Source organism: Suncus etruscus, chromosome 15 (assembly GCF_024139225.1).
Source record: "Suncus etruscus isolate mSunEtr1 chromosome 15, mSunEtr1.pri.cur, whole genome shotgun sequence".
NCBI classification, from domain to species: Eukaryota; Metazoa; Chordata; class Mammalia; order Eulipotyphla; family Soricidae; genus Suncus; species Suncus etruscus.
In genome coordinates this window covers 24319728-24344252 of record NC_064862.1, presented here as the reverse complement: position 1 = coordinate 24344252, position 24525 = coordinate 24319728, and the positions used below count along the sequence as shown (strand labels likewise).

General features: G+C 48.8%; 1 protein-coding gene across 2 annotated transcripts in view; it reads right to left on the bottom strand.

Moving 5' to 3' along the window:
• Positions 1-321: 321 nt before the first annotated feature.
• The window catches only part of KSR2 (kinase suppressor of ras 2), a 348927-nt gene continuing 324723 nt past the window's right edge, over positions 322-24525 (bottom strand). Inside the window, exons 15-20 of one of the 2 annotated variants that reach the window (XM_049788775.1) lie at positions 21640-21736; positions 20248-20381; positions 16040-16171; positions 6801-6930; positions 5396-5529; positions 322-2549 (exon numbers count right to left, since the gene is read on the bottom strand). In XM_049788775.1, the coding sequence (XP_049644732.1) occupies positions 2543-2549; positions 5396-5529; positions 6801-6930; positions 16040-16171; positions 20248-20381; positions 21640-21736 (634 nt within the window). In that variant the 3' untranslated portion in view covers positions 322-2542. Of the gene's footprint in view, positions 2550-5391; positions 5530-6800; positions 6931-16039; positions 16172-20247; positions 20382-21639; positions 21737-24525 lie in introns of those variants that run through there. The other variant, XM_049788776.1, reaches the window with a different exon arrangement.

The following is a 24525-nucleotide window of genomic DNA, read 5'->3' as shown; positions in this document are numbered from 1 at the left end:
CTTGTCCTCAGTTCTCTAGCTAAAAGGAAACTTTTGCAGGGTTTAGATTAGAAGCTGAGCTTCTCACCATCTCTGTGGGCCCTGACCAGCCCTGCAGCCACAGTCTGTTCCATCTCATTTTGCCTTGACATTTCTGATGCCCACTTGTGCCCAGTGCCTCCCTAGAATCAGTCCCCGCTCTGACCCACTACAGAATAATGGGTTTATAGGCCATACCTGAAAAATTGGGGCTAAGGAGGTGAGACCAGTCCCTTTTTGCTGACTCTGTCTCCAGTAGAGTGTGGGATCCCTCTGCTGTTGTAGACAATCTCCCATGCTGAGGCCCCTTGAAACAATGTCAATCCCCTATAAGCAGCCTGATGTGGAAATGGGGTCTTGGTAGATGTGATGGGGAGGTAAGGTGGACCCCAAGCAGGCTGATTCCTGTGAAGGGCCTCAGCGGAAGCCAGACACCCAAGGGAGTCAGGGGGAGCAGAGACAAGAGAGCGACTGCCACAAGCCAGGGATGTCAGAGGGCTGCTGTATCCTGAAAATCTAGAGGGCCAGGAAGGCTGTTTCCCCTTTTATCATGGACCTGAGGAACATGGCCTGTCCATACTAGATGGCAGATGGACTCATCTAGGATGTATAGTCCCCTGGTTTGTTGGAGGATTTGGTGAGGGGACAGCCCCAGCACCCCAAAACAGAGGGGAGGAGGAGCAGGAGGGGCAAAGGCCCAGGAGACAGCACCTCTGGAGCAAGATTCTCAAGCCAGCGCTGTATACACCTGCCCTGTGGAATCCGGCCAGGTCTGCCAGGTATTCTTGGTGGCCCCAAAGCTTATTCTAGCAGCAGGAGAGAGAACTGGCCACAGCCCTGGGGACAGGCCAGTCACTCTCACCCTCGTTTTCTTCCCCCCCAAAAGGGGTACATGACCCAAACTGAGTTAATGGGCAACAGAGAGAACCAGGTCCAGAGGCCCACTGGGCTACAGGTGCTGGTTTTGGCAGGACAGGGATGAGGGGGGGCTGTGACCCAGAGCTGCCCCCACCATTCTACCTGTGACCAGTTGGCATACAAGCATGTCCAGGATTCCAGGACACATGTCACCTTGGAAATGTGCATGGGTTGCCAGTGATGGGTGGGTGAGGCAGGTGAGGATTTCAGGAAGGCCTTTTGGGGGTGCAACTAGTTGGTCTGGTGGCATAATTTTCCTTAATTTGGAAGCAGGTGTGGTGCTCCTGCAGAGCTGCAGCTGTGGAAGTAGGGAGGGGGAGAGAGCTCTCCCCTCCTCAAGGAGATGTCCAAAACTCTCAGTCAGGTCCCAGAGATGAGGGTTGTGGGGGGTGGTGGTGTCTGCAGGCAGCTTTAGGCAGATGTCCCTTTGGTGCAGGTCAGAGAATGGCGGGGCGGGGGGGTGTCCCAGCTTCGGGACCCAAGACTGGCCTCAGACAGGCAGGAAGTGGTGAGAAGGAAGACAAACGTGTCCCTGTTGCCTGCATGTCCAAGTCTCAGCATCCTTCCTATGAACACACAGACCCAAGGGGACCAGGGAAGTGGCTGGTGGAGGTGGGGCAGGAAGGGATATTGGGGGGGGGCACCAAGCATTCACACACATTTCAACCAGCACAGACCCTCAATGGCAGGGTACCACAGCTGGATTGTGCGTAAGTGGGGGTACCATTCACATACAGGGGGTGACCCACATACACACATATCTCAGGGCCCTGCTTCCCTCCGACAGGCAGGTGCACACCCTAAGCAGGGAGTGGCAGGCCATATCCTCCAGAGAATGTCCCAGATAGAGGAAGGGGGAGCATTGTGGATGAAGGTGAGTCAGAAGGATTGGACAGAGCCAGTGGTTTTCAAAAGACAGGATGGGTTGGGGGTGGAGGAAGGGGAGGTGAGAGGTCAAAGGCATGAAACTCACAGAACTAGAGAAAAAGGCAGACGAGGGGGAACCGGCCCCTCAGAGAGACCCCGAAGCAGGAAAAGCGCCTTGCACCCTGACTGGCTGGTCTGGGCAAGAGTCTGCAAAGAAACTGCCTGGATCTGGGCCCAGTGACCTCATAAGAGTGTCTGAACCCCTGGACAGCACAGTTGAACCCCTCCACCAAATGAGGACCAGAGCCACAGGGGTGGGGAGGTGGGGGGCTGGTGCATGGCAGGAGTGAGCCCAGCAGGGAGGGCTTGCACGTGCACCGAGACACACAAACGGTTCCACGCGTTTGCTCCGGGATCCACAGCTCGGTCTCTTCTCCCCCTGCTTGTGGCCGGCAGCTCTCCCTGTCACACTGTCCTGTCCTCTCTGATCAAGTCCACGTCTTCCTGGCAGATCCCATGAAGTCCTAGCTTCGGGTCTCCAACTCCCAATCCTGTCTAAGCAGAGGTGTGCGGGTCCGAGGCGCAGGGCTCTCCACTGCACTTCGAGCCCAGGCCAGCCAGGGTGATCACCCAATAAGGGTGAATCCTTGGGCTCCAGAGCCTGCAGCAGCGGGCAGAGCAGGGAAGGAGAAGGTGGCTTGGAGTCGAGGTTGCTGAGCTACGTCCCTTTGTCGGATGATCAGAGCCTGGAGCGGGTGGGGAAAGAAGAGAGAGAAAAAGTGAAGGGCAGGTTACACTGCAGATGTGAAAAATTGAATGTTGAACACTTCCACACAGATGTAGGATTTAGAATAGGGGTCTTCAAACTACGGCCCGCGGGCCACATGCGACCCACAGAGGAGTCTGATCCGGCCCACCAGCAGTGAGCGCTGTTTGGTTGCCAAGATACCTGCCAGCATATACACTCAGTGTATATCCAAATATCAGGAACCATGCACTCAAAATGGTAACCATCTTTGGTAGCACTTATGCCTGTGAACAGACTTTTTCAAGAATGAAACATCTGAAATCTCCAACCAGATCAAGATTAACTGATGTCCACTTGCATCACTTGTTACAGCTGGAAGTGACAAATATGGAACCGGACATTGATCATCTCTTTAGCCAAAAGCAGGCCCACAGTTCCCATTGAAATACTGGTGCGTGATCTGTTTATTTATAAATGGTTTTCATTTTATTTATATAAGATATGTGCAGTGTGAGTAGGAATTAGTAGCTCATATAGTCCGGCCCTCCAGCTCTCTAAGGGACCATAATCCGGCCCCCACTTTGAAAAGTTTGAAGACCCCTGATCTAGAAGGAGGAGATGCAGAAAGAGAGAGAGAGAGAGAGAGAGAGAGAGAGAGAGAGAGAGAGAGAGAGAGAGAGAGAGAGAGAGAGAGAGAGAGAGAGAGAGAGAGAGAGAAGTTGGGGCAGTCCCCAGGGCTGGGTGGGAGAGACAGGGCAGGGTAAAAGGATGATCATAGAAAGGAGGGGGACACTGAAGTCAATATGAAAATGCAATTTATGTCTATCACCAATTTCCCCACTTAAGAAGTGTGGACTTCAATGTATTTATATTCAATATATTTATATTGAATATTATTGAATTTATATTGAATAACATATTCAATATATTTATATCAACTACAGTATTAAGAATATATAAAATGCTATATGTTAACATATAGATAATGATATCTAGATAATTAACATGTATAATTAATAATTAATAACACAATCAACATATAGAGAATGATAATGTATCAGAATTGTGATGACCCACTGTAATTTCCAATACTGTAATAGCCCAAACCCAAGGAGACAGATCTTTTTTTTTTTTTTTTTGGGCCACACCCTGTGACGCTCAGGGGTTACTCCTGGCTATGCGCTCAGAAGTCGCTCCTGGCTTGGGGGACCATATGGGACGCCGGGGGATCGAACCGCGGTCCGTCCTAGGCTAGCGCAGGCAAGGCAGGCACCTTACCTCCAGCGCCACCGCCCGGCCCCGGAGACAGATCTTTGAATAGGGAAACGGGATGAAACTTGACAAAGTCTTTGCGACAAGGAAGAACTGGGTGAGGGATTGTCTTTTTCTTGGGGTGGGGGGACAACAGGAACTCACTGGAAGTGCTTCCAGTGAGTCTCATACATAGACAGACATGAAGTCACACCCCAGAAGTGCCAGAGAACGGGAGGACCACAGATAAATTAGCAGTAGAGGAAAAATGGCCACGCACATCAACTGTATGTTTCCTACCCGGCACAGTAGGTGAGGAGACAGACTTGAGACATGTAGGAAGCTCACAGCCAGCTTGCATCTCACCTGGCTAATCAGCCCCCATCCCCCATAGGAGCATCCCCTGGGAGATGGATGGAGATATTAGGATGTGAGGTTCAGCCCAGAAACACAGAATGAATCTATGTTTGGACAAATGCTTGGGGGCGATCTGGAGTTCTTGGGAGTTGTGGAAGCTAAAAGGTGGGCTTGCCCCGTCTCTGACCTCCAGTTCCCCATGGGCTGAGTCATCCTGAATTCTGAAAACAGGCTACTGCAGAGGGGTGGTCAGAGGAGAAGGAGCCAGGGACAAGGCTGACCCAGTTGCTCACGTCCCAGACACCGACCAGTGCAGCCCCAGTCAGGATCAGGATTAGGAAGACCCAGATATTGGCCCTCATGTAATCCAGGAGGCTTCTAGAAGATTCTAAAGTCAATCCCAGGGCCAGATTGATGGTCCTAAAGACCAGTGGGTGGTGCTGATGTTTTAGGGAAAGCAAATTCCAAGCTAGAAGGTGGAGTTTATGCTTCTGGCTTTGACACCCCACGTGGGCATAACTGAGTGACTGTGTGTGTAAGCCAGAGTTTCTCCAGATGTAAAAATGGGAGGCAGGGCCAGGAAAATCATTCACACACTGAATCTGAGTAGCTGCTGGTGGCAATGGGTGGTCAGAGGGACTGGGAGATGTTCTGTGATCCATTGGTCATGCCTGCTTGGGTACAGGATACATGCTCACACATTACAGCACCATTGGCAATGTGTTTATGCTCTTCTGATGCTTCAACTCCTGGTAACCCCCAAGAAAACACTAGCTTCAGGCATTAATCATAGGGATAGGGGTTAAAAGCTGGGGGACAGAGGTGTAAGTGTGTTAGGTGTGCAGAGTTAACCTCTACCCTAAACTCACCATCTGCTGCAGCCCACTTGGAACCTTTCCTTCAGTTTCATTCCTTTGACTCATGTTCTGGGGCACCTCATTTTCCTTTTCCTTCAGAAGCTGTCTCACTTTTGGAGAGACATATCATCTTCTCTCTGATAGGGTTTCTGGCTTCCTTCTCTAGTACCCTCTTTTCATCAATAGCACCTCCTGGTCCTCAAGTTCCCAATCTTAGTGCCATTTCCACTCTTGCTGCCATCTGAAAGGGTCTTTTCAAGCACATGAGCCCATCAGGGTTAGGGTTGGGGCCACAACCGGCTCTCCTTTTGGAGTGGTGGTGATGGGGTGGGGGCTAGAAAGACAGTCTGGAGGATCAGGGTAGGGGGAGGGCACCTACTCTGCAGACTTCCAGAAATGTCCGGGGTGAGAGAGACGGCGGTTTCGCTTTGGCAGTTTCTCCAGCATGTCCATGAGCTTGGTGAAGGTGGGTCTCTCTTCCTGTTCAAAGGCCCAGCAGAAGAGAAGGATGTCCTGGAAGGACCACAAAGTGATTTCAAATACATGGCAACATTCTCCTTACTCAGCACCTTTCTGGATATGCATTTGTCTATTTGTCCCATTTTCACATTATTCCATCATCTGTTTATACACCCACTCGCCCACCTACTCATTATCCATCTATCTGTTCATCTGATTATCCATCTATCTATTCACTCATCCATCTATCCATACCCACTCATTTACTCATCTATCCATTCATCCATCCATTCATTCAACTACCACCCATCTGTTCATTTGCCTGTCCGTCCATCCATCTGTCTGTCCATCCACCCATTTGTCCATCTAACCATCCATCCACCCACCCACCCAGCCATCCACCCACCCACTCAGCATCCACCCACCCACCCTCCCACCCATTCATCCATCCACCCATCCATCCATTGATCCATTTGTTTAAATTTATGAAACGTATTCTTCATTTGTCCATTTATTCTTCTAGTCATATACTTCCCCAGTCTATAGAGCAAACTAGGAAAGCCCTACCCTAAAGAACCTGGTGTACATTGAGACTAATAATATTTCTCAAAGAATTTTGGAATATTTTTTCTCTCAGCATAGTTAATGGGGATCCTTAGGTCTCCCTCCTCATTCTAGTACCTTGATCAAAATCCCAGGAGGGAAGAGTGATTTTAAGTTATGTCTCCGCCTGAGGAAGGACACCTAGTAATGGCAGATTATTTTAAAACATACCAGATTCATGGAGGCCAGAGTGATAGCACAGCAGTAGGGCATTTACCTTGCACGTGGCTGACCAGGGACAGACCTGGGTTCAATCCCCAGCATCCCATATGGTCCCCTAAGCCTGCCAGGAGTGCTTTCTGAGAGCAGAGCCAGGAGTAACAGTTAATAATTTACACTCAAGTCTCCCTCTTTCTATTTATCTTGTTCTGAGTTATAGTATACCTTGTTTTTTTTTAAAATGAGGAGACCAATACAATGAGACTCATCAGTAAAATTGATGCTTGATTTAATGAATTGCTTTGAAAGAAATCTCAGAAGCAGAGGGACCCACTGGTCTTCTTTAACTTAGCAAATCATGGTGAGAAAATACCTGACCAGGCTCTAGCATCACTACAGCCACTGCTCAGGAACTCTGCCTTTTGGAAAGTCCAAAGGGCTCTTCTAAGAGACTGGAGGGGTCTGTGCTTTGTCACCCTCTAGGAAATGGGGGGGGGGGGAAGGCTCCGAACTGTGTCCCTTACTTTTCTTGTCTCCCAGAACTGACACCATCCGGAACTTACCGAGATTTCTTTTCCCATGCCGATCTGGCTGAGGTTGGGTTTCATGCCCGTGCCCATCTGCCAGATGATGGCCTCAGCTGGCTGGGTCTTGAAAGGCCACTCCCGGGCATGCAGTTCGTACCAGATGGTGCTGTGGGCAGATTGGGAAAGAAGGGTGGCGTGTCACCTGGGACTTTATATGTCTCTTCTTCCTAGCTAACTAGCCCCTGAAGCCATCCTTGCAGGGTTGGCAATTCTGTTACTGAGACACGCTAGACACTTTCTCCATGTCTCTTGAGTTCTGCTTGTCCCAGGTTTTCATCTCCTTTGGGGTCTAAATTCCAATGATTCAAAACCAAGAACCAGAACAGTAGAAGATACAGAGTTTTTAGGCTCGGTGACTCTGAGTTTCAATACAAGAAAATTGTTGAAGGGGGAGACAAAAATGCATTTATGGGGGCCGGAGAGATAGCATGGAGGTAAGGCGTTTGCCTCTCATGCAGGAGGTCATCGGTTCGAATCCTGGCGTCCCATATATGGTCCTCCCGTGCCTGCCAGGAGCAATTTCTGAGCCTGGAGCCAGGAATAACCCCTGAGCACTGCCGGGTGTGACCCAAAAACCACAAAAAAAAAAAATGCATTTATGATGATGTTCTCCAGAGAGTGACATATGATGTGGAAAGACTCCAGAAGTAAGGTGATGGTTAGAGAACAGTAATGGGTTGCCTGTATTACACAGCTATTGAGAAAGCAATAGATTGAAATAAGTGATGCCTGTTAGTTAAGGCTCGCAAAGAAATGTTGCTTTTATGGAAAATAAAATCACTTCTTAGGCAATTTTTTATTTAGGTGTTTTGGTGCAGGTTTTTGGGGGTTTCCTATGTGGTTCTCAGGAGGCCTGGGGGCACAGATGGCAGTCAATGCAAGGATCTAAGAGTGTCATATTGTCCAGGCTGGCTGGTGATGATGATATTGTGAGTTACCCTGATGATGCCAGGGCCTCCAGTTCTACATCCAGTAATTTTCAGGGGACCAGGTGGTGCTGGAACTAAAACCAGGATCAAACACTCTCTAGACAAAGCTAGTGTTCTAACCATTGTGCATCACCTAGCCCTTACTACATAATTTTAAATGAGCAAAGGCAGGACATATGACCATTCCCTTGCAATCTTTATCCCCAGATTTATAGTATATAGTCACAGATCTCCCATGCACCAAAGGCACGTTAGTAATAAATAATTTTTAAGTAATACTGGTACATGTTTGTTTTGTTTTTGGATTATACCCAGTGATGTTCAGGGCTTACTCCTGGTTCTACACCCAGAGATCACTCTAGGAAGGCTTGGGGGATCACCAGAATGGCAGGAATCAAACCCATATTCAAGGCAAGCACCCTGAGGCCAGAGTGATAGCACAGCAGTAGGATGTTTGCCTGGCATGTGGCTGACCCAGGATGGACCCAGGTTTGATCCCTGGCATCCCATATGGTCCTCTGAGCCTGCCAGGAGCGATTTCTAAATGCAGAGCCAGGAGTAACCCTTGAACACTGCTGGGTGTGACTAAAGAAAGGCAAGCACCCTACCAAGTATACTATCACTCTGGTCCCTAACACAATTTTTTTAAAAGCATCCCTTCACTTTTCTGCACCCTCAAATCAGGCATAAAATCTGAGGCTATCTGTGTAATAACAAGTTGGGTGTTATCCTTTCAGAAACACTACCATTGTATTTATGTGTCTAGAGAGAAACATAAGAAGATAAATTCAGAGAAATGCCAGTGATAGGCCAACTCCTGGGGCTCAGCTGGGGACTTTTTCTTCTCTAAAGTGTCCTTTAAGCAGCACACAGGGAATCCTTAGTGAGTTGAGAGCATTAGACCAACACGGGTTGAGGTTCTGATTTGATGTTTCAGAACCAACACTGGGAAAGTGGCTTCCTTGCAAATGAGACTGGTGGGGAGCATATTTGTCTGGGATCCTGGGTTCTGATATGGCTTGACAGAAAGATATTTCTAGAAGAATGGACAATGACATGACTGAGAGAGGGCATGCTTCAGTGAGGGCCTTGTGGCCCTCAGGGAGGAAGAGTGATGTCTGGAGAGAGGATGGCAGGTCTGAGTGATAGGGAGCCTCACGATGAAGACCATGGGGTATAATATTTGCATGGGGTGAAGCTGTACCCCAAAACAGACTCCCTGGGCACAAGACTTCTGAGGTAGACAGACTTAGACAATCCTGAGACTCCACCTTGCTGATACCCTTGATGCATGTTTGATGGAAAGATCAAGAAACAACACTATCTCCTTCACTCAGCAGAAGACTGGGTTTGACCAGCTATTTCTAGGCTTTCCTTAGCATTCCCCCACCCCCAGTCCATGTCTCCAAGTAAAAGGCAAAAGTGAATATTGGACAGCTGTTAAGCAGGAGTTGGGTGTGTGGGGGAATGCCCTCTTCCCCACCCACCCCCAGTTGTCCAGTCCTCTGTTGTGAATACAATGCCAACAAGGTGTAAAAAAATACAACTTTTGGGGCCAGAATGATAGCAAAGCCTTACATATATGATCAACCTGAGGTTCGATCCTGGGCATCCTATATGGTCTCCTGAGTACCATCAGGAATGATTCCTGATGCAAGGCTAGGGGAAACCAGGAGCACCAATGGGTAAGGCACTACAAACAAAAACAAAAACCACAACTTTAAAAAAAACTTTATTTATTGATTTATTGGTTTTTGGGTCACACCCAGCAGTGCTCAGGATTTACTCCTGGCTCTGCACTTAGAAATCGCCCCGGCAGGCCAGGGGCCCATATGTAATGCTGGGGACCAACATGCAAGGAAAACGCCATACTGCTGTGCTATCTTTCTGGCCCCCAAAACCACAACTTTTGGTTTTGATGCTTTGACCTCTGGGGTCTTGCTAATTACATGTGGAACCATCCCTCCTGGAGAGCCCTAACTTCTTACAGAATGGTCAAGACTCCCGTTTAGAGGATGCTTCTCATATGCAATCTACCAATCTCCCCCGACTGCACCCCAACCAAGCACTCATATGCAGAGCTGACACAGTGTCCCCAATTCTCAGAAAGCTGGGTGTCCTACTTGGTAGGGTCTGCAGGCTCTAATTGGGGTCTGGAAATACGAGTTCTGTTCATTTACATGGGAAACATTTGAACATTTCCAGCCTCATCCCAGATAACTTATTAAGTCCTACCATCTAAGAACCCTTTACATTTGCACAGAGCTGGGAGTAACCTGTGAGCACAAGATGGAGCACCCTCCCTCACCAAAAATTAAATAAGCAAAACCTCCAGCTCTGTGGGAGATCTCAGGCCAAGTCATTGCTCTACAAGTCTGAATCAGAGCCTCGGTTTCCCCAGTTGTCAATGGGAGGCAACCGGAAGGGGGTGAACACCGTGCCCAGGAGACCCACCCAGGAAAGGCACTTTTCAAAGGCCCCTTGTTCTAAGTTCATGCCGAGCATGGTGTTCTCAAGCAACCACTTACAGCACCTAATTGGCAAGAAACCAAAGCTCCAGGTCTCCCGGAATTCAGCAAGAAAAGCCTCATTAAAGCTCCCTCTGCTCCCCAACTTTCAAGAGAAGCTCACTTGAAGGAAAAAGAGAGAGAGGGGGGAAAAACAGCTCAAGATGAAAACTCCAGTGGGGGACCAATTACTCACTTTGGTACATTTAGTTAATTACATTCCTTTTTCTTTTGCTAAATTTATACAAAAATATGGCAACTTAATTATTGCAATTTGGTCTCAGATAACAATGTTTAATGAGTTAAAGATGGGGCCTGCCAGCAGCGGGGCCAGTAGCCTTGAAGACAGTTGAGCAGAGGCCCCTGGGGTGCCAGTACCCTACCCTTAGGACCTCACCAGCAGGACTTGTGGTGGGTGGTCATAGCCCACAGACCACAAGGTCAGAGGTATAAAGGCTGTACCATGTATGACCATGGGGTGGATGAGAGATGAGGGATGGGGAGAGGGGAAGAGACCAGTTCTGCATCCCCAAAGGCCACTCTCATAAGGCTATGTTCTATGTCCCCAGGGAACAAGTGGACCCCTTTCTCCTTCAGGGCTGTGTCACTCTTTCCAGTGCCTGTCCTCGATAACTCTACCCCCAAGTCTCTCTCGCCTCTCCACTTGCCCTCTCAATCGCATGGACTCAGTCCTCCAAGTCCCTGAGTCCAGAAAGGCATCTCTTCTGCCTTCTTGGAGAAGACCCTAGCCCTGTTCCTGTACTTGGGGCTCTGCCTGAGTACATGATGCCACTTTGTTTTTGATGGCCAGAGACCCTTTATTATCTTATAACAGTGCTTATATAGGACCAAAAGAGAAACTGAGTTCTCTGAAAGGTAACAACACAGGCGTTGAACAGTAATTCATTTCCTCCTAAGTCTGCCATTGTGCTCGGAGGAGAACGTCTTGGAAACCAAACAGCTGCCCAAATCTTAGTAGGCAGTAGTAGCTCTTGATTTTCAGCAACAGTACAGTTTCATACTAAGGGTCAGCAGTAGTTCAGTGGACAAGAGCACAAGACTTTGCATGCCAGAAGCCTGTGCCAATCCCTGGGACTGAAGAGTTCCCTCTACCCAACCACCACAGGAACCAACACCCACCAACCCTGGAGTGGTGACACTGGTCTAGAGACAAAAGAAAAAGTTTTAGGGGGCCGGAGAGATAGCATGGAGGTAAGGCGTTTGCCTTTCATGCAGGAGGTCATCGGTTCGAATCCCGGCGTCCCATATGGTCTCCCGTGCCTGCCAGGAGCAATTTCTGAGCCTGGAGCTAGGAATAACCCCTGAGCACTGCCGGGTGTGACCTAAAAACCAAAAAAAAAAAAAAAAAAAAAAAGAAAAAGTTTTAGGGGAACTGGAGCGATAGTAAAGTGGGGAGGGCATCTGCCTTGCGTGTGGTCCACCTTGGCTCAGTCTCCAGTATCCCAGGGTTCCTTGAGTCTACCAAGAGTAACTTCTGACCTCAGAGCCAAGAGTAACCCCTGAGCACCACTGGGTATGCTGCCCCCCCCCAAAAAAAAACAATAGAAAAATAAAAATAAAAGGTTTTAGGAGCTGGAGATCCAATTCTGGTTAGAGTCTCAGCAACCCAAAGCGCCAATTACAACAGAAGTGATTTGCAACTCTGCTAGGTGTGACTTAAATCCTGTTTCCAGCCCTCTCAAGAGTATGTCACCATCTGGAAACAACTCAGATGCCTGACAATAGATGAATGGCTAAAGAAACTGTGGTACATCTATGCAATGGAATACTATACAGCCGTCAGGAAGAGATGAAGTCATGAAATTTTTCTTTATGTTGAGTGAAATAAGTCAGAGGGAGAGAGACTCAGAGTAGTCTCATCATATATGGGATTTAAGAAAATTAAAAGACTTTTTTTTAAAGAATCTGTCACCACATAGACAGATGGTAATTGAAGATGTGAAAGGCTGGTGGACCATGGTAGAAGAGGAGGCACTCATCACAGGGACATGATAAATTGGTGCACAACTGAGGGTGTGTGTGGTGTGGACAAGGGGTAAAATTTAGACCTTGATAGAAGAGATTCTGGCTTCATGTGCAGGTACAGGGCACAGTCTCTGCAGGCACGTGGAAGTGACGGGTGGGAACCAGCAGCCACAGAACTGGGGAGGTGGGAGAAATGGGACTTGGGTCTTCTCAGGCTGTGGAGTCCCCATAGCACCACCCTGCCTTTGATCCATTGAACCTTTAGCCCCCGGAGCAAATAGTGGAGGGTGGCAGGATGTGGGCCAGGCCTGGCCGAAGCACTGTGCAAGCCCCACTCACACATGTAGGCGAGGGCACGGGCCCTACAGACATCAACCAACAGTCCAGAGAACACAGCCCACAATCCCAGGCACCATACTCGCTTTATTTGCAGTCCATGTTGTGTTTGGATCCGGGACTTGGCAGACTCAAGACAGGAAGGGCCTCCCACCTGCTGAGATAAAGTGCCCAGAGATGGCATCACACTTATACGCTGTAGGGAAACTGGCATCTGTTTTCCTGTCCCAGGGCCTGGTGTGAGGCTCATGGGCCATCTTCTCTGTGCCACACCATGGGGTCAGGCAGCAGGCAGGCATCTTTGCTCAGCGGTACTGCACAATTCTGAAGAATATGTCTTTTGTCTCCTGCCCATCCCAGAGGGCAGCAGCAAAACCTTCCTCTCACCACCTTTTGGCCAAAGCGGCCAGAGATGTAAAAATCTTTGGTTCCTGAATGGCAAGAGGGTAAGGGCTTCCTTGTTGAGCTTCACCTGGCACTTAGCTAAATTGGCAACAAAGGTCGGAGACTTCAGGCCATGCTCCTGGAAGGCATTGGTGATTTGATTGACCCAGAGTGTGAGCATTCTTCCTCTTCTTCTTTGGTGATTCAACAAGGGCGTGGCTCATGGCCCTGACTGCCAGCTGGTAGCAGTGGCTCTTGTGTCCACAAAAATGCCATATATGTTGCAGTATCCCCTAAACCCGCCTTTCTTGATCCCCCCATGCATGCCCATGATGCCATTTGTTTCTCCCTACCCAGACACACAAGGCAGTCCTCAGGCCCCCTTTCCCTTCCATCTGTCACTGTGGCCCATCCAGAAATGCTTCTCCAACGAAATGCTCAGGCAACTCGTGAGTTTGGCCTTAGGGAGGAGTCTAGGCCTCCGTTCCCAGCTCTCCCAGACACCCTCCAACACCTCAATGTGGCTCTACCCTTATCCCATCCCACTCAAGTGGTGGTTCTGAAACTCTGAACAGGCCGGTGACCCCATACCCAAAACATTGCTGCATGACCCAACAATGGGTCCCTAGTGCCAGGCAGAGGGACTAGAAACTTCTTTACTCAGGTGTCTTTTCACAGGTCACATCCTCAGCCCTGCCCCCTCAATTGTATCACTGAACATTCAACTTATTTCTCATGGTCACCTCCTCCACGAAGTCCTCTCTAACTGAACCAAACCCTGGCTGAATTTGGCTCCTCCTCGAATCCCACAAGTCTCTGTTTATCCTCAGGACCACACTGATCAGACTGTGTCAAAGCTGAGTGTTTTCAATACATAAAAGCCTTCTGCACACCTGTATTCATTACAGCACTATTGACAATAGCCAGAACCTGGAAATAGCCCAGATGTCCAACAACAGAGGAATGGCTAAAGAAACTGTGGTACGTATACACAACAAAATACTATGCAGCATCAGGAGGAATAAAGTCAGGAAATTTTCCTAAACATGAATGGACATGGAAACTATTATGAATGAAATAAGTCAGAGAGAAAGAGAGAGAGAGAAAGAGAGAGAGAGAGAGAGAGAGAGAGAGAGAGAGAGAGAGAGAGAGAGAGACTCAGAATAGTCTCACTCATCTATGGGATTTAAGAAAAATAAAAGACATTATTATAATAATACTCAGAGACAATAGAGATGAGGACCAAAAGGACGAGCCCAGGATATGAAGCTTGCCACGAAGATTGGTGAGTTCAGTTAAAGAAATAAGTACACCAACAACTATAATGACAATGGTGGTCAGTAAGAGAAATAGAATGCCTGTCTCAAACAGGCAGGGGATGAGGGAGGAAGGAGATGGGGGACATTGGTGAGGCTGTTGCACTGGTGAAGGGGGTGGGTGTTCTTTTTAATGACTGAAACCCAACTACAAAAATGCTTGTAATCATGTGCTTAAATAAAGATATAAAACAATGAGTGTTTCCTGTGTGTCTTCCACTAGACAAGCTTGTAGGGACCTGAGATGGTTTGAAGAGATACCCACAGATCAATACTCATTTTTGTGTGCTAGAAATAGTCAGTGGTGAATTTTTCAGGGCCAAGCATATAATCCTGAATGAAAAGTGACTGGCAGTGTGCCCGCATAATGACTCAATGACTAACAGTGTATTTGAACAAAAAGAGTGCAGGAGGGGTATGTCAAAATCAAGACTGTAGATGCCAGAAAGAACATAGCCCAGGAATGTCTTCTCCTCAGGAGAACACAGAGGAGGTGGAGAACACCATTAACTGATTCTAAAAACCTAACTAGGGGGAGTACAGATAGCACAGTAGGCAGGGCACTTGTCCTGCATACAGCCAACCCGAGTTTGATCCCAGCATCCCATATGATCCCCTGAGCACCACCAGGAGCGATTCCTAAATGCAGAATTAAGAGTAACCCCTGAGAATTTCTGGGTTTGGCCCAAACAAAACAATTCCAATCCCAAGACTGCAATGCATCAAATGTCTAATTAAACAGGATTTGATAAAACAAAGGAGGAGGGAACTTGTGCACTGGGAATATAAATTTATCCTGTTCTGATCCCTTTGGCAAGCCTGAACTCCCAGACCCTTGATCTTGCAAGACAGCTGAGAGACACCATTCTTGGATTTTCACACAGGTCAGTGTCTTTCTCACAATAGTTTGAGCCCCCTCCCATATGCTAGAAGCTAGAGACTTGCTTTCTAGCACAGAGAATGTAATAGACAGGACCATGTGCCACCTCTTGGGACAGGTGTGAAAGGCAAAACACCATCTCACTGCCTCATGATAGATTAGTCCATGGAGGAGCATGGTGTGTAGTAAGGACTCGGCCACCAGACACTGATGTACACAGGACACCCCCAGTTTATCAAACCTCAAACAAGACTCAATCATCATGAGTGATCTGTCTTCAGCCACTTGGCTGAGCTACTTACTCCTAAACCCCAGCCACAAATGTTCCAGAGAGGATTTCAGCCTAGTGATTCTTTCTTGGGTCCCTCCCTTAAGGGATGCTCAGAAGCCTTTCAGGGTCTCATTGATGATTCTTAGCCAGCTGAGCTTGGGGTTTAATGCCAGGGCCCTAGGGATGATGCTGCACTGGCCAAGTGGTAGCATGGATACTCGGTCCATCCTGACTGTACCTTGGGATCAAATCCATGAAGATCAGCCTCTGATCAAATGTGGGCTACTTGGTTGGTGGGACTCATCCAGGATGTAGATATTACATGAAGAAGGAAGGAAAGGATAGAGGGAAGAAGGAAGGAAAGAAAGAAGAAAGGAGGGAAGGAAGTAATGAAGGAAGGAAAGGCATTAAATAACTTACAAGAGTCATAGTGAGAATCAAGGTACAGCCAGTTAAATTCCCCCAATCTCACCTACAAATCATTCCCTTCTGATCCACACCATCAGATGCCCTGTTCCTTCCAACACTCCCCCCACAACCCCTTAGAAGGCTCTGGAGTGCCTGTCTACAAAAGCTGGGATCCTGGAGGCTGCGCCAGCCACCTACCCAAGTGCAAAGACGTCTGAGTGCTTGGAGAAGGGGAGCTTGTCTTCCTCGGTGTCGGGGGACAGCTGGCGGATGATCTCAGGTGCCAGGTGACATAGCCAGCCCTTCTGGATGCGAAGCTTGTCCTCTCGCCTGGAAAAGCAGAAAGAACCCCATTCAGCAGCCTGCAGAGGCCTTGTTTATTTGCCTGACGAGGCCCCATTCCCAAGCACCGCCCCAAGCCCTGGTCTAGCTTTATTGCACCTGCCCATCGGGTTCTAGAACCGAGACCAGAACATACTGGGCTGGTGCTGGAGAGAGGCAACAGTCAGACAGGGTTCCTTTGAAGCACCCCTGTCTGTACCCTCAACTCCATTCAGCCAATATAGCCCTTCTGGTAACTCATGGCAGTTACACAGCAAGAGGGTCTCCAACTGCTGGTCTAAATTCACAGAAATCTGAGGCTGGGCCCTGGAAAACTTGTCACTGAACATATCTTGTGTTTGGATCAGGGCGAGCCTAGTTGGTGCTCATCAAACACTTATTCTAATATTAGGTTTTATTTCTGCCCCCAGGGGCCCTTGTGGGCTCCTTCCAGGAGGGTGTCAGGAATCAGGCGTGGCCTGGACTCTCTGGGGTGTCCTATTCCCATGACAATAGGCCCAGTGGTGACAAGCTTAGTCATCTCTGTGATGGTTATTATGATGATTTAGGAGCAGCCGTGGGTGGCTGGCACTACAGTGCTGGCATATCAAAGGGCATCTTTCCCGACAGCAGCAGCAACAGCTATTTGCTGCCTGGGCTGGGGCCTTCTCCGGACTGTTTTGGTGGGGATCTGTAAGTGTGAGTGTGAGGGGGGGATGACATACTTATTGCACTGGTTGACCCTGCCCAGCCCAGGTCTGATAGATCCCCCTCCCCTACTCGCAAGGGCACCCAATACTGTTAGCTCTGAACTCAGTCTCAAGGAAGGTGGGGCAGTAAGGAGTGACAGAGTTAGGGTCCCTGTGATCACACCCTCTCTAATCCTAATTGTGGCATCTTTGGTGTCACTTGCTTCCCCCCCCCAAAAAAAAAGCCCCCTCAAGGAGCAAAGTTCTGCTTGTCCTGTTTTATTTTCAAAGAAGGAACCCAAGAAAGTGGTGTGTGTGTGTGTGTGTGTGTGTGTGTGTGTGTGTGTGTGTGTGTGTGTGTGTGACTGTTCCCCATGTGGGCTGCTGAGGTACAGGACAGAAAGCTGGGGTTCAGGGGAGTGTAGTGAGGACTGAATATAAAAGGGTTTTTATTTTCTTCCATCACAGGAAGGGAGGAATGAATTGTGCCCTTCTTAAAAGTTGCAGATAAAAAGCCCCACCTGTCATGGTGACTGTAGGGAGGCCTCTGAGGTTACCGGGTGAGAACTTGGCCCCATCTGGTAACTTTTTAAGACCAGGCAGAGATACTGGGTATTGGAGGGGTTCAGGCCAGAGCTGTCTATGTCTGACTGCAGTATGGGTAGGGAGCTATCTATCATCCAGTGCCAGCCTGATCTTGGGGTTCCAGCCCACCCAGTGTGTGGTGCTGTGTCTTGCCAATATGAGCGTACTGACACCAAGCGAATCCTGGCTACATGCATGAAAGGACATTAGAGGGTAACTCTGGGGCACACAACACAGACTGGTCAACCTCCATAATCTGGCCCCAGGCCGCTAATGCGGCTGAGGAAGCTGGATATTTGAGGTGTCTCTGGGTTTCCAATTGCCATCTTGGGGGTCCCATTGTGTATTCAGGACACTAATGGTATGGTCCTGCTCCTCATAAACGGGAAGGAGAGTGTATTCAGGACACTAATGGTATGGTCCTGCTCCTCATAAACGGGAAGGAGAGGCTCCTCATAAATGGGAAGGAGAGAGAGAGAGAGAGAGAGAGAGAGAGAGAGAGAGAGAGAGAGCAGGCTGAGCAGATGCTTTGCATGCAGGAGGTTCAGGTTTAATCCCTGGCATTGCCAACAGTTCTCAGGCACGGAGCCCAGAGCATCCCCCCAAGTGACACCAGGTGTGGTCCCCCACCCCCCATCTCTAGTGAACTCTTGTATACAAACAGGAAATTGGACACTGATCCAATATGGGCAGGAGCTCTGTAAAGCCCAGGAGGGGGGCACAGGTTGACTTTCCTGATGGGTACCCTGGCACTCAGAGTGCAGCTTCTGCCCTTCATGGGCCCCTTGTGTCTGCAGAAGGGAGCAAAGGGTGATATTCTTCTGATTTGGGGTTGGGGGGCTGATTTCCTTCCAGCACTGACCTGAGAAACCAGCTGACAATGGAACAAGGCAAAAGCAGATAGTCTGGGACTTTCAGAGCTAAGAGGACAGAGGGGAGGGGATGATGCCCTGAACTGGGACTCTAGAGGCACCCTCCCCCACCCCCCCCAAAACCCTGCTAGGGAGAAGCCCCATGAAGTCAGGTGGGGAGGTGGCCTGTCAGTCTTCCGGTGAGACAGTCCAGCCACCAAGCCATAGGTGAAACTGAGAAAACTCCTATTGGACTCCAACATCCTCACATTAGATGGTGTCCATTGGAGGCCCCTCATTGGAGAGCACCCACATAAGGGTCACCCCAATGAGAAAATAGCATGGTGACCACCTGACACCTTCTCAGGTTAGTGCCTTCCTGAGACCTCCCCAATCAGGCAAGGGGCCCCCATAAAATGCCTGCTGTGGACGGCACCCCCACGAACCCCCCCCCCCCCATCTCCCACATAGGTGATCCCAAACATCAAACTCTCGCTGAGCAAATTCCCCTGCAGAGGCAGGAGGAACAGTCAAGAATTCCTGTTTTATGGCCCTGGACATGGGACAGCTAGTGACATCGCAGGACGGGAAGCTTGGTAGGCCACCGTGGCTGCATAGAGGGTGAAAAATAGGCCTTTCTGCATGGGTGTGGGCCGTCAGCCCTACTGGTTTCCCTCCTGTAGCAGTCCTAGGCAAAAGCTCGAGAAGTGAGAAGTGGGGATGTCTGGGTTGAGCTTCCACCACTGGTTCCCCTCTGTGCTCCCCTCTGAATAAAGCATAACGGAAGAGCAGGGAATCTCTCCATCACCTACTCTGCCCTCTTCCTGGGGGCACTGAGTACCCCTGGGAGAGGCACTTACCCCACACCCAGCAGATTCATTGGGGTCCAACTCAAAGGTCCCAAGGGCATTGTGGGATTGAGAGCTCTCTCTTCTGCCTATTCACTGACCACTGAACTTACAGCTGGTCTCACCTCAGGTACTGGTCAGAGTTTCCCTGGTGCTACTTGGGGTTGCTGTGGGGGGGAAGGCGGGAGGACTAAAACCTAAAAATTGATCCCAAATATCTGCTTGGGCTGTTTGTTTTTCCTGAATGGAAGAGAAAGAGCCAAGTGACATTTTTGCAGAGTTGAAGATGAGCTTTGAAGCTGGAGCAGGGCGAGGGGTGTCCAGAGGTCCTGGCTCTGCAGAGCCACTGGAACAGGCACCGTGAGAGAGACTGAGTGGCAGGCGGCAAAGTGTGCAGCCGGGCGGGTGCAGACTTGGAAATAAAACGGCCGCCAAGGGTGGACCTGAATTATGGGCTGTTTATTTGGGATCAAGCTTTTTCTCACATGGTCAACTCAGGGCGGCTTGCTCTGGGCTGAGTGGTGGCTGAGAGTTAATTACTTAACTATGGTTAATGATTCTCCTGGGCGATATATGCAAATCAATACTAATTACACTCGCTCAGCAGCAGCGCCTGGATAAAATACAGAGGCCAGATGTGTCCCCGGCTCTCAAGTGTTCCCGGCGACCCTAGGCGGTCACCCCTCTCAAACCATCCTTTCTCTCTTGCAGAGAAGGAAAGGGAGGGCGGAACAGTGACAAAAGTTGACAAAAAGCCTCAGTTCATACATGCAGGAGCCTCCTTGGGGCCTGGCGAGGGCTGATTTCCAACTCCAGGCTATTTGATTTAGTTTTGCTAGACTAGAGTCAGTGAAAAGCTCAAGCCAGGACCCCACTTAGGATAAAAGACTCCTCTAACATGCTTGAAAGGATTTGAGGGTGCTTGGTCCCCAATATTACACCTTATGATAATCTGGCCCTATGGATCTATATCAGAGTTAAGCCTCAGGGTTTTATCAATAACTCACTCTCCAAAGTGATCTCAGCCCCAATGCCCAGAGCCAAGGATTTAGATTCCCTCCACCCATTTCAGTCGGCCACGAATCTCCCCCAGGCCCCTTCTCCTTTCTCACCTGCCTGCCTGAAGCACTCCGGAAATGCTGAAGAGCCCGAAATCCGTGATGACCACTTTGCCGTTGTCGTAGAAAACGTTTTTGGACTTAAGGTCTTTGTGCAGGATGCCCTTGGCATGGAGGTAGCCCATGCCCTGCAGGAAGCAAACAGAGATGAGGGGGGTTGCCAGGGCCCTGGGGTACATGCTCCCCAAAGAGTCCCCCAAGAATATGGGTCATCAGGCAGGGGGTAAAAGGTGGTGCCGTGGGGACAGGTGACATCTTGCAAATGCCCATGCTCAACCACTCAGACCTTTCTCTATCAGCTCCTCTGCAGACCAAGATGAAAGCCAGAAAGCTGTGCCCAGAGAGAAAAGGGCTGGGACCAGCTGTGATGAGGTCCCCTGAAAAAGGATTTTCCCTCCATGATTTTCCCAGTTCCTCTTTAAAAAAAAAGGGGGGGGGTGCTGGAGAAGTGGACTGAAGAGATGGCACAGCAGTAGGGCATTTGCCTTGCATGTGGCCGACCCGAGAGGGACCCGGTTAGATTCCTGGCATCCCCTATGGTCCCCCAGCCTGCTGAGGGCAATTTCTGAGTGCCAGCACCACCAGGAGAGGTCCCTGAGTGAGGTTCAGGAGTAAACCCTATATGTGGGCCCTCCAAATTGAAAAGAACCCGTTGACCTGGTATTTGCATCCATATAGCACAGGCTTTTGCCAACTGCTTGGACAGCTGGTAGAGGGGGAGTATGCCAGTTGACCTAACACATGACACATAGTGAGGGTGGTCTGTATCAGATCTAGCTCCAGAAGGAGTCCCCCCTTCCATAGTTTATCTCCTCTTGCAGATCAGAGCTGTCACTTCTAAGGGAACATAAAATGGCAAGGACAGGGGCTGGAGCGATAGCACAGTGATAGATCATTTGCCTCGCATGCGGCCAACTCAAGATGGACCTGGGTTAAATTCCCAGCACCTCAAAAGGTCTCCCGAGCCTGTCAGGGGTGATTTCTGAGCGTAGAGCTAGGAGTAACCCCTGAGTGAAGCTGGGTGTGATACCCCCAAAATACCAACCCAAAAACACCCCCAAAAGGCAAGGACAACAAAGGGATGTGACCCTTGCCCAAGAATGCAGGGTGGGCTTTGAACCCCAGTGGGTTTGAGCCACTCAGCGGCTCAAAGGGAGACCTGTCAAGGGACCCCTGGAATTCAAGGAGTAAGGGAACCAAACATGGACAATCTCTCAAGTCTATCATCCATACTCAGGGATTAGGCTGGGAAAGAACAACAGCAAAAGCCAGAGAGTGGCTGGTTACCCAAATTCTTCCTCCCACCTGGCCATCGATGTTCTGATTTCCCGAAAGCCAGCCCCACCCATGGGTGTCAGAGTCCCCCCTCCCCCAGTCCTCTGGTACCTTCACAATCTCCTGGGCAATCTGTCTTGTTTTGTTGACGTCCAAGACAATCTTGGCATCTCGCACCACAGAGTAGAGTGTCCTGCCTTTACACAGGCTGCAAAAAATGAGAGGAACCAGAGAAATAATTGGGGAGATGAGCAGAGGGCATGTCCTGACCTTTCACAGCCTGTGAAACTAGACTCCTGTCAGTTCTGGCGGGGGGGGGGCAGTGCACATGGAAGCAACTTTTTACAGTTCCTGAGAAACAGTCTCCACCACCAGCCAGTGCATTTGGGGTCTTTTCTGCACCGTTACCCCTGCCCATCATCTTGCAGAGTCTCGCCTGGTCCAGCAGTGCCATGCTTGCCTGGTGTGGCCTGTTATGGGGCCCCACCAGTGGTGAGCTGTGTCCACAGAATGTCGGGTCCTCAGACATCTCTCAGACACCACTCTTCCTACCACTCAGCCAGCTGCTCAGCTGCTGGGGCAGCATATACGTGGGGACAGTGGTGAAAGTGACTCCTGCCAGCCAAGTACCATTCACACCTCCAGACTGCCAGGTGAGCACGCCCCAATTGTTCCCGACCCCGGTGCTCCCAGGCAGATACTTGTTTAGTGTAAGAGATTCTCAAACTCCTTTCAGCCTCCGCAAGAGCCTGTGGACAGCAGTTTCTGATGAAAGGCAAAAAAGAAATGTGAAGCTTTTCCAAAATGATGTCACCAAATCTTCCTAGGTAAACAGTACTGTACTGACAACTCTGAGCTCTTCTGAGAAAGGGGGTGGACAGGTCCCCCTTTCTGTCTAAGGCACAGCAGCTTGTAGCCACCCCTGACACCCTCCAACAGAGAAACGGCTCAGGGCCACAACCAAACCTTATCAGACCCCACGCCTCAAACTTGTTCCAGATCTACAGCTCCTGGGCCAGACTACGGGTCACATATGCAGCTGTGCCACAGTCAAGACTTCCTAATACTGTCAAACCCAGTAGGATCAGAGCCGATCTGATGGGGAAAGATGCACAGAAATCCCCAAGCCAAAACATTAACACATGAAACTCAACTAGCATGGACCATAGCCCAAGAAGGTTCAATGACTTTGGTTATACCATGGTGAGCTAGAACCAGGATCACAACTCTTAGTGATCTAAGTTTTGATCATTCCATTTGCCTTTGTGCTGGAACAAACAATACAAAGAACATTGGTTTGTGTCTCCAGGGGGGCAGGCTGGGATGGTGGATGGGAAGTTAGGGATCCTGGTAGAGGAATGTTCCCACTGGTGTTGGGATTGTTGTGGAAACAATGAGTGCCTGAAACAACTTATTAGGAATAGCGTGGTACATTTTATTATAATGGTATTATGATATTTAAAATTTTTTTAAATGTTATTGAAGTAATTGTGATCTACAGAGTTCTTCATAGTTGGATTTCAGATATACAGTTAGTCAGGGCTCTTCCCACCACCAATGTCAACCTCCCTTCACCAATGGCTCCAGAGTGCATCCTATGCTACCATTCTTTGCCCCCTGGTCTGCCAGTGTAACAAGACCCTTTAAGTTTAGTTGGTTAAAGTTTAGGTTTCTTGATTGTATTGTCATTGACTTTGGCTTGAATATTTAGTTCTGTCTTTATTTATTTTCCCCCAATGCATCCAAGACCACTTGGCCCCTGGCCCTCAGCCTTTTCTTTGTTCCTTTTTTCTTAGTTTAATAGAAAAATGTGGAAATATGTAGTAAAATAAAGTAATCCGTGTCCTAAGGTTCTATGAAAAAGGCAGGAGCCCTGATTTAAAAGATAAGAAATAAAAAATATAAAAGAAAATAAAAGAAATAAAATGTGTGTGGCATTTTTTTTCCCCATAGGTGCAGCAAAAGGTGGGCAAAATAGAAAGGAAAAACCTTTGGTCTAAAAACAGGGAGACCTTACCCATGAAGCATCTTGTCATATGACCAACTATAGGCTCTGGGCATACTAAGTTGTCTAACCCCACAGTCTTTCTTTGTGGTCCCAGTAAAAGTACTTCATAATCATAGTTGTTGTGATCAGGTTTCTGTGGTTAGAGATACTGGTTTTTGTACAAATTCTATGTCAAAATCAGGGTGACAAATATAGAGCATCTTCTGGTTTCATCTCACCACTAGGTGGCCAAGAGGGAACCCTACCCCGAAAGCAAGTTGTTGATATTACCAAGTCATCAGGGAGTCATATAAACCCACTCTGGAGCAGGTTGTTGTCAGGGCAGCTTTAGGGCCTTCCCAAGCAGAAGTCCGATTCATTGTGCTGGTGCAGAAAACCTTGCTGGTTCCATAGATGAGACCCAAGGTTCAGGGGTGAATGGTCAATGTCCAATCTTCTAGAGCCTAAGCCTAGTCAGTATGGCAAGTGTTCAGGGTGTAAGTCCCCACTGCACTATAAAATTTATGTGTTTCTATCCCTATTAGATAAGTACTTGTTTCCACATGCAAGAGTTCCCCATTTTAATGTGCCTATGCAAAAAGGAACAATGCCAAATAGTAAGACTGGTGCACATGAAGTTAAAAATAACAAGCTAAACAATCCCAATAACCTAACATGAACTCTAGATGATACTTCAGGGTGTAGACTCCTCTTACAATGCTTATTACCATTTCACTTAGTTTTCTAGACTTGAAAATTATGATTATTTTTAAGAATGCTCCATACACAATCTAACCCAGGAAGCCTTTCTTCAATAAAGTTTACCCTCACCGATGATGATTAGCCTAAAAAATGGAAAACCTTTCCATCTGATTTGCAGGCTTTATATTTTTTTAAGCATTCTGTCCCATTTCAGCTGGGTCATCTTTTCAACTGTAACCCATGGATCAATCCTCAGTGTCTGTCTATGTGTGCGGGTATGTGTGTTGGCCACCTCAATGTTTGTCTAA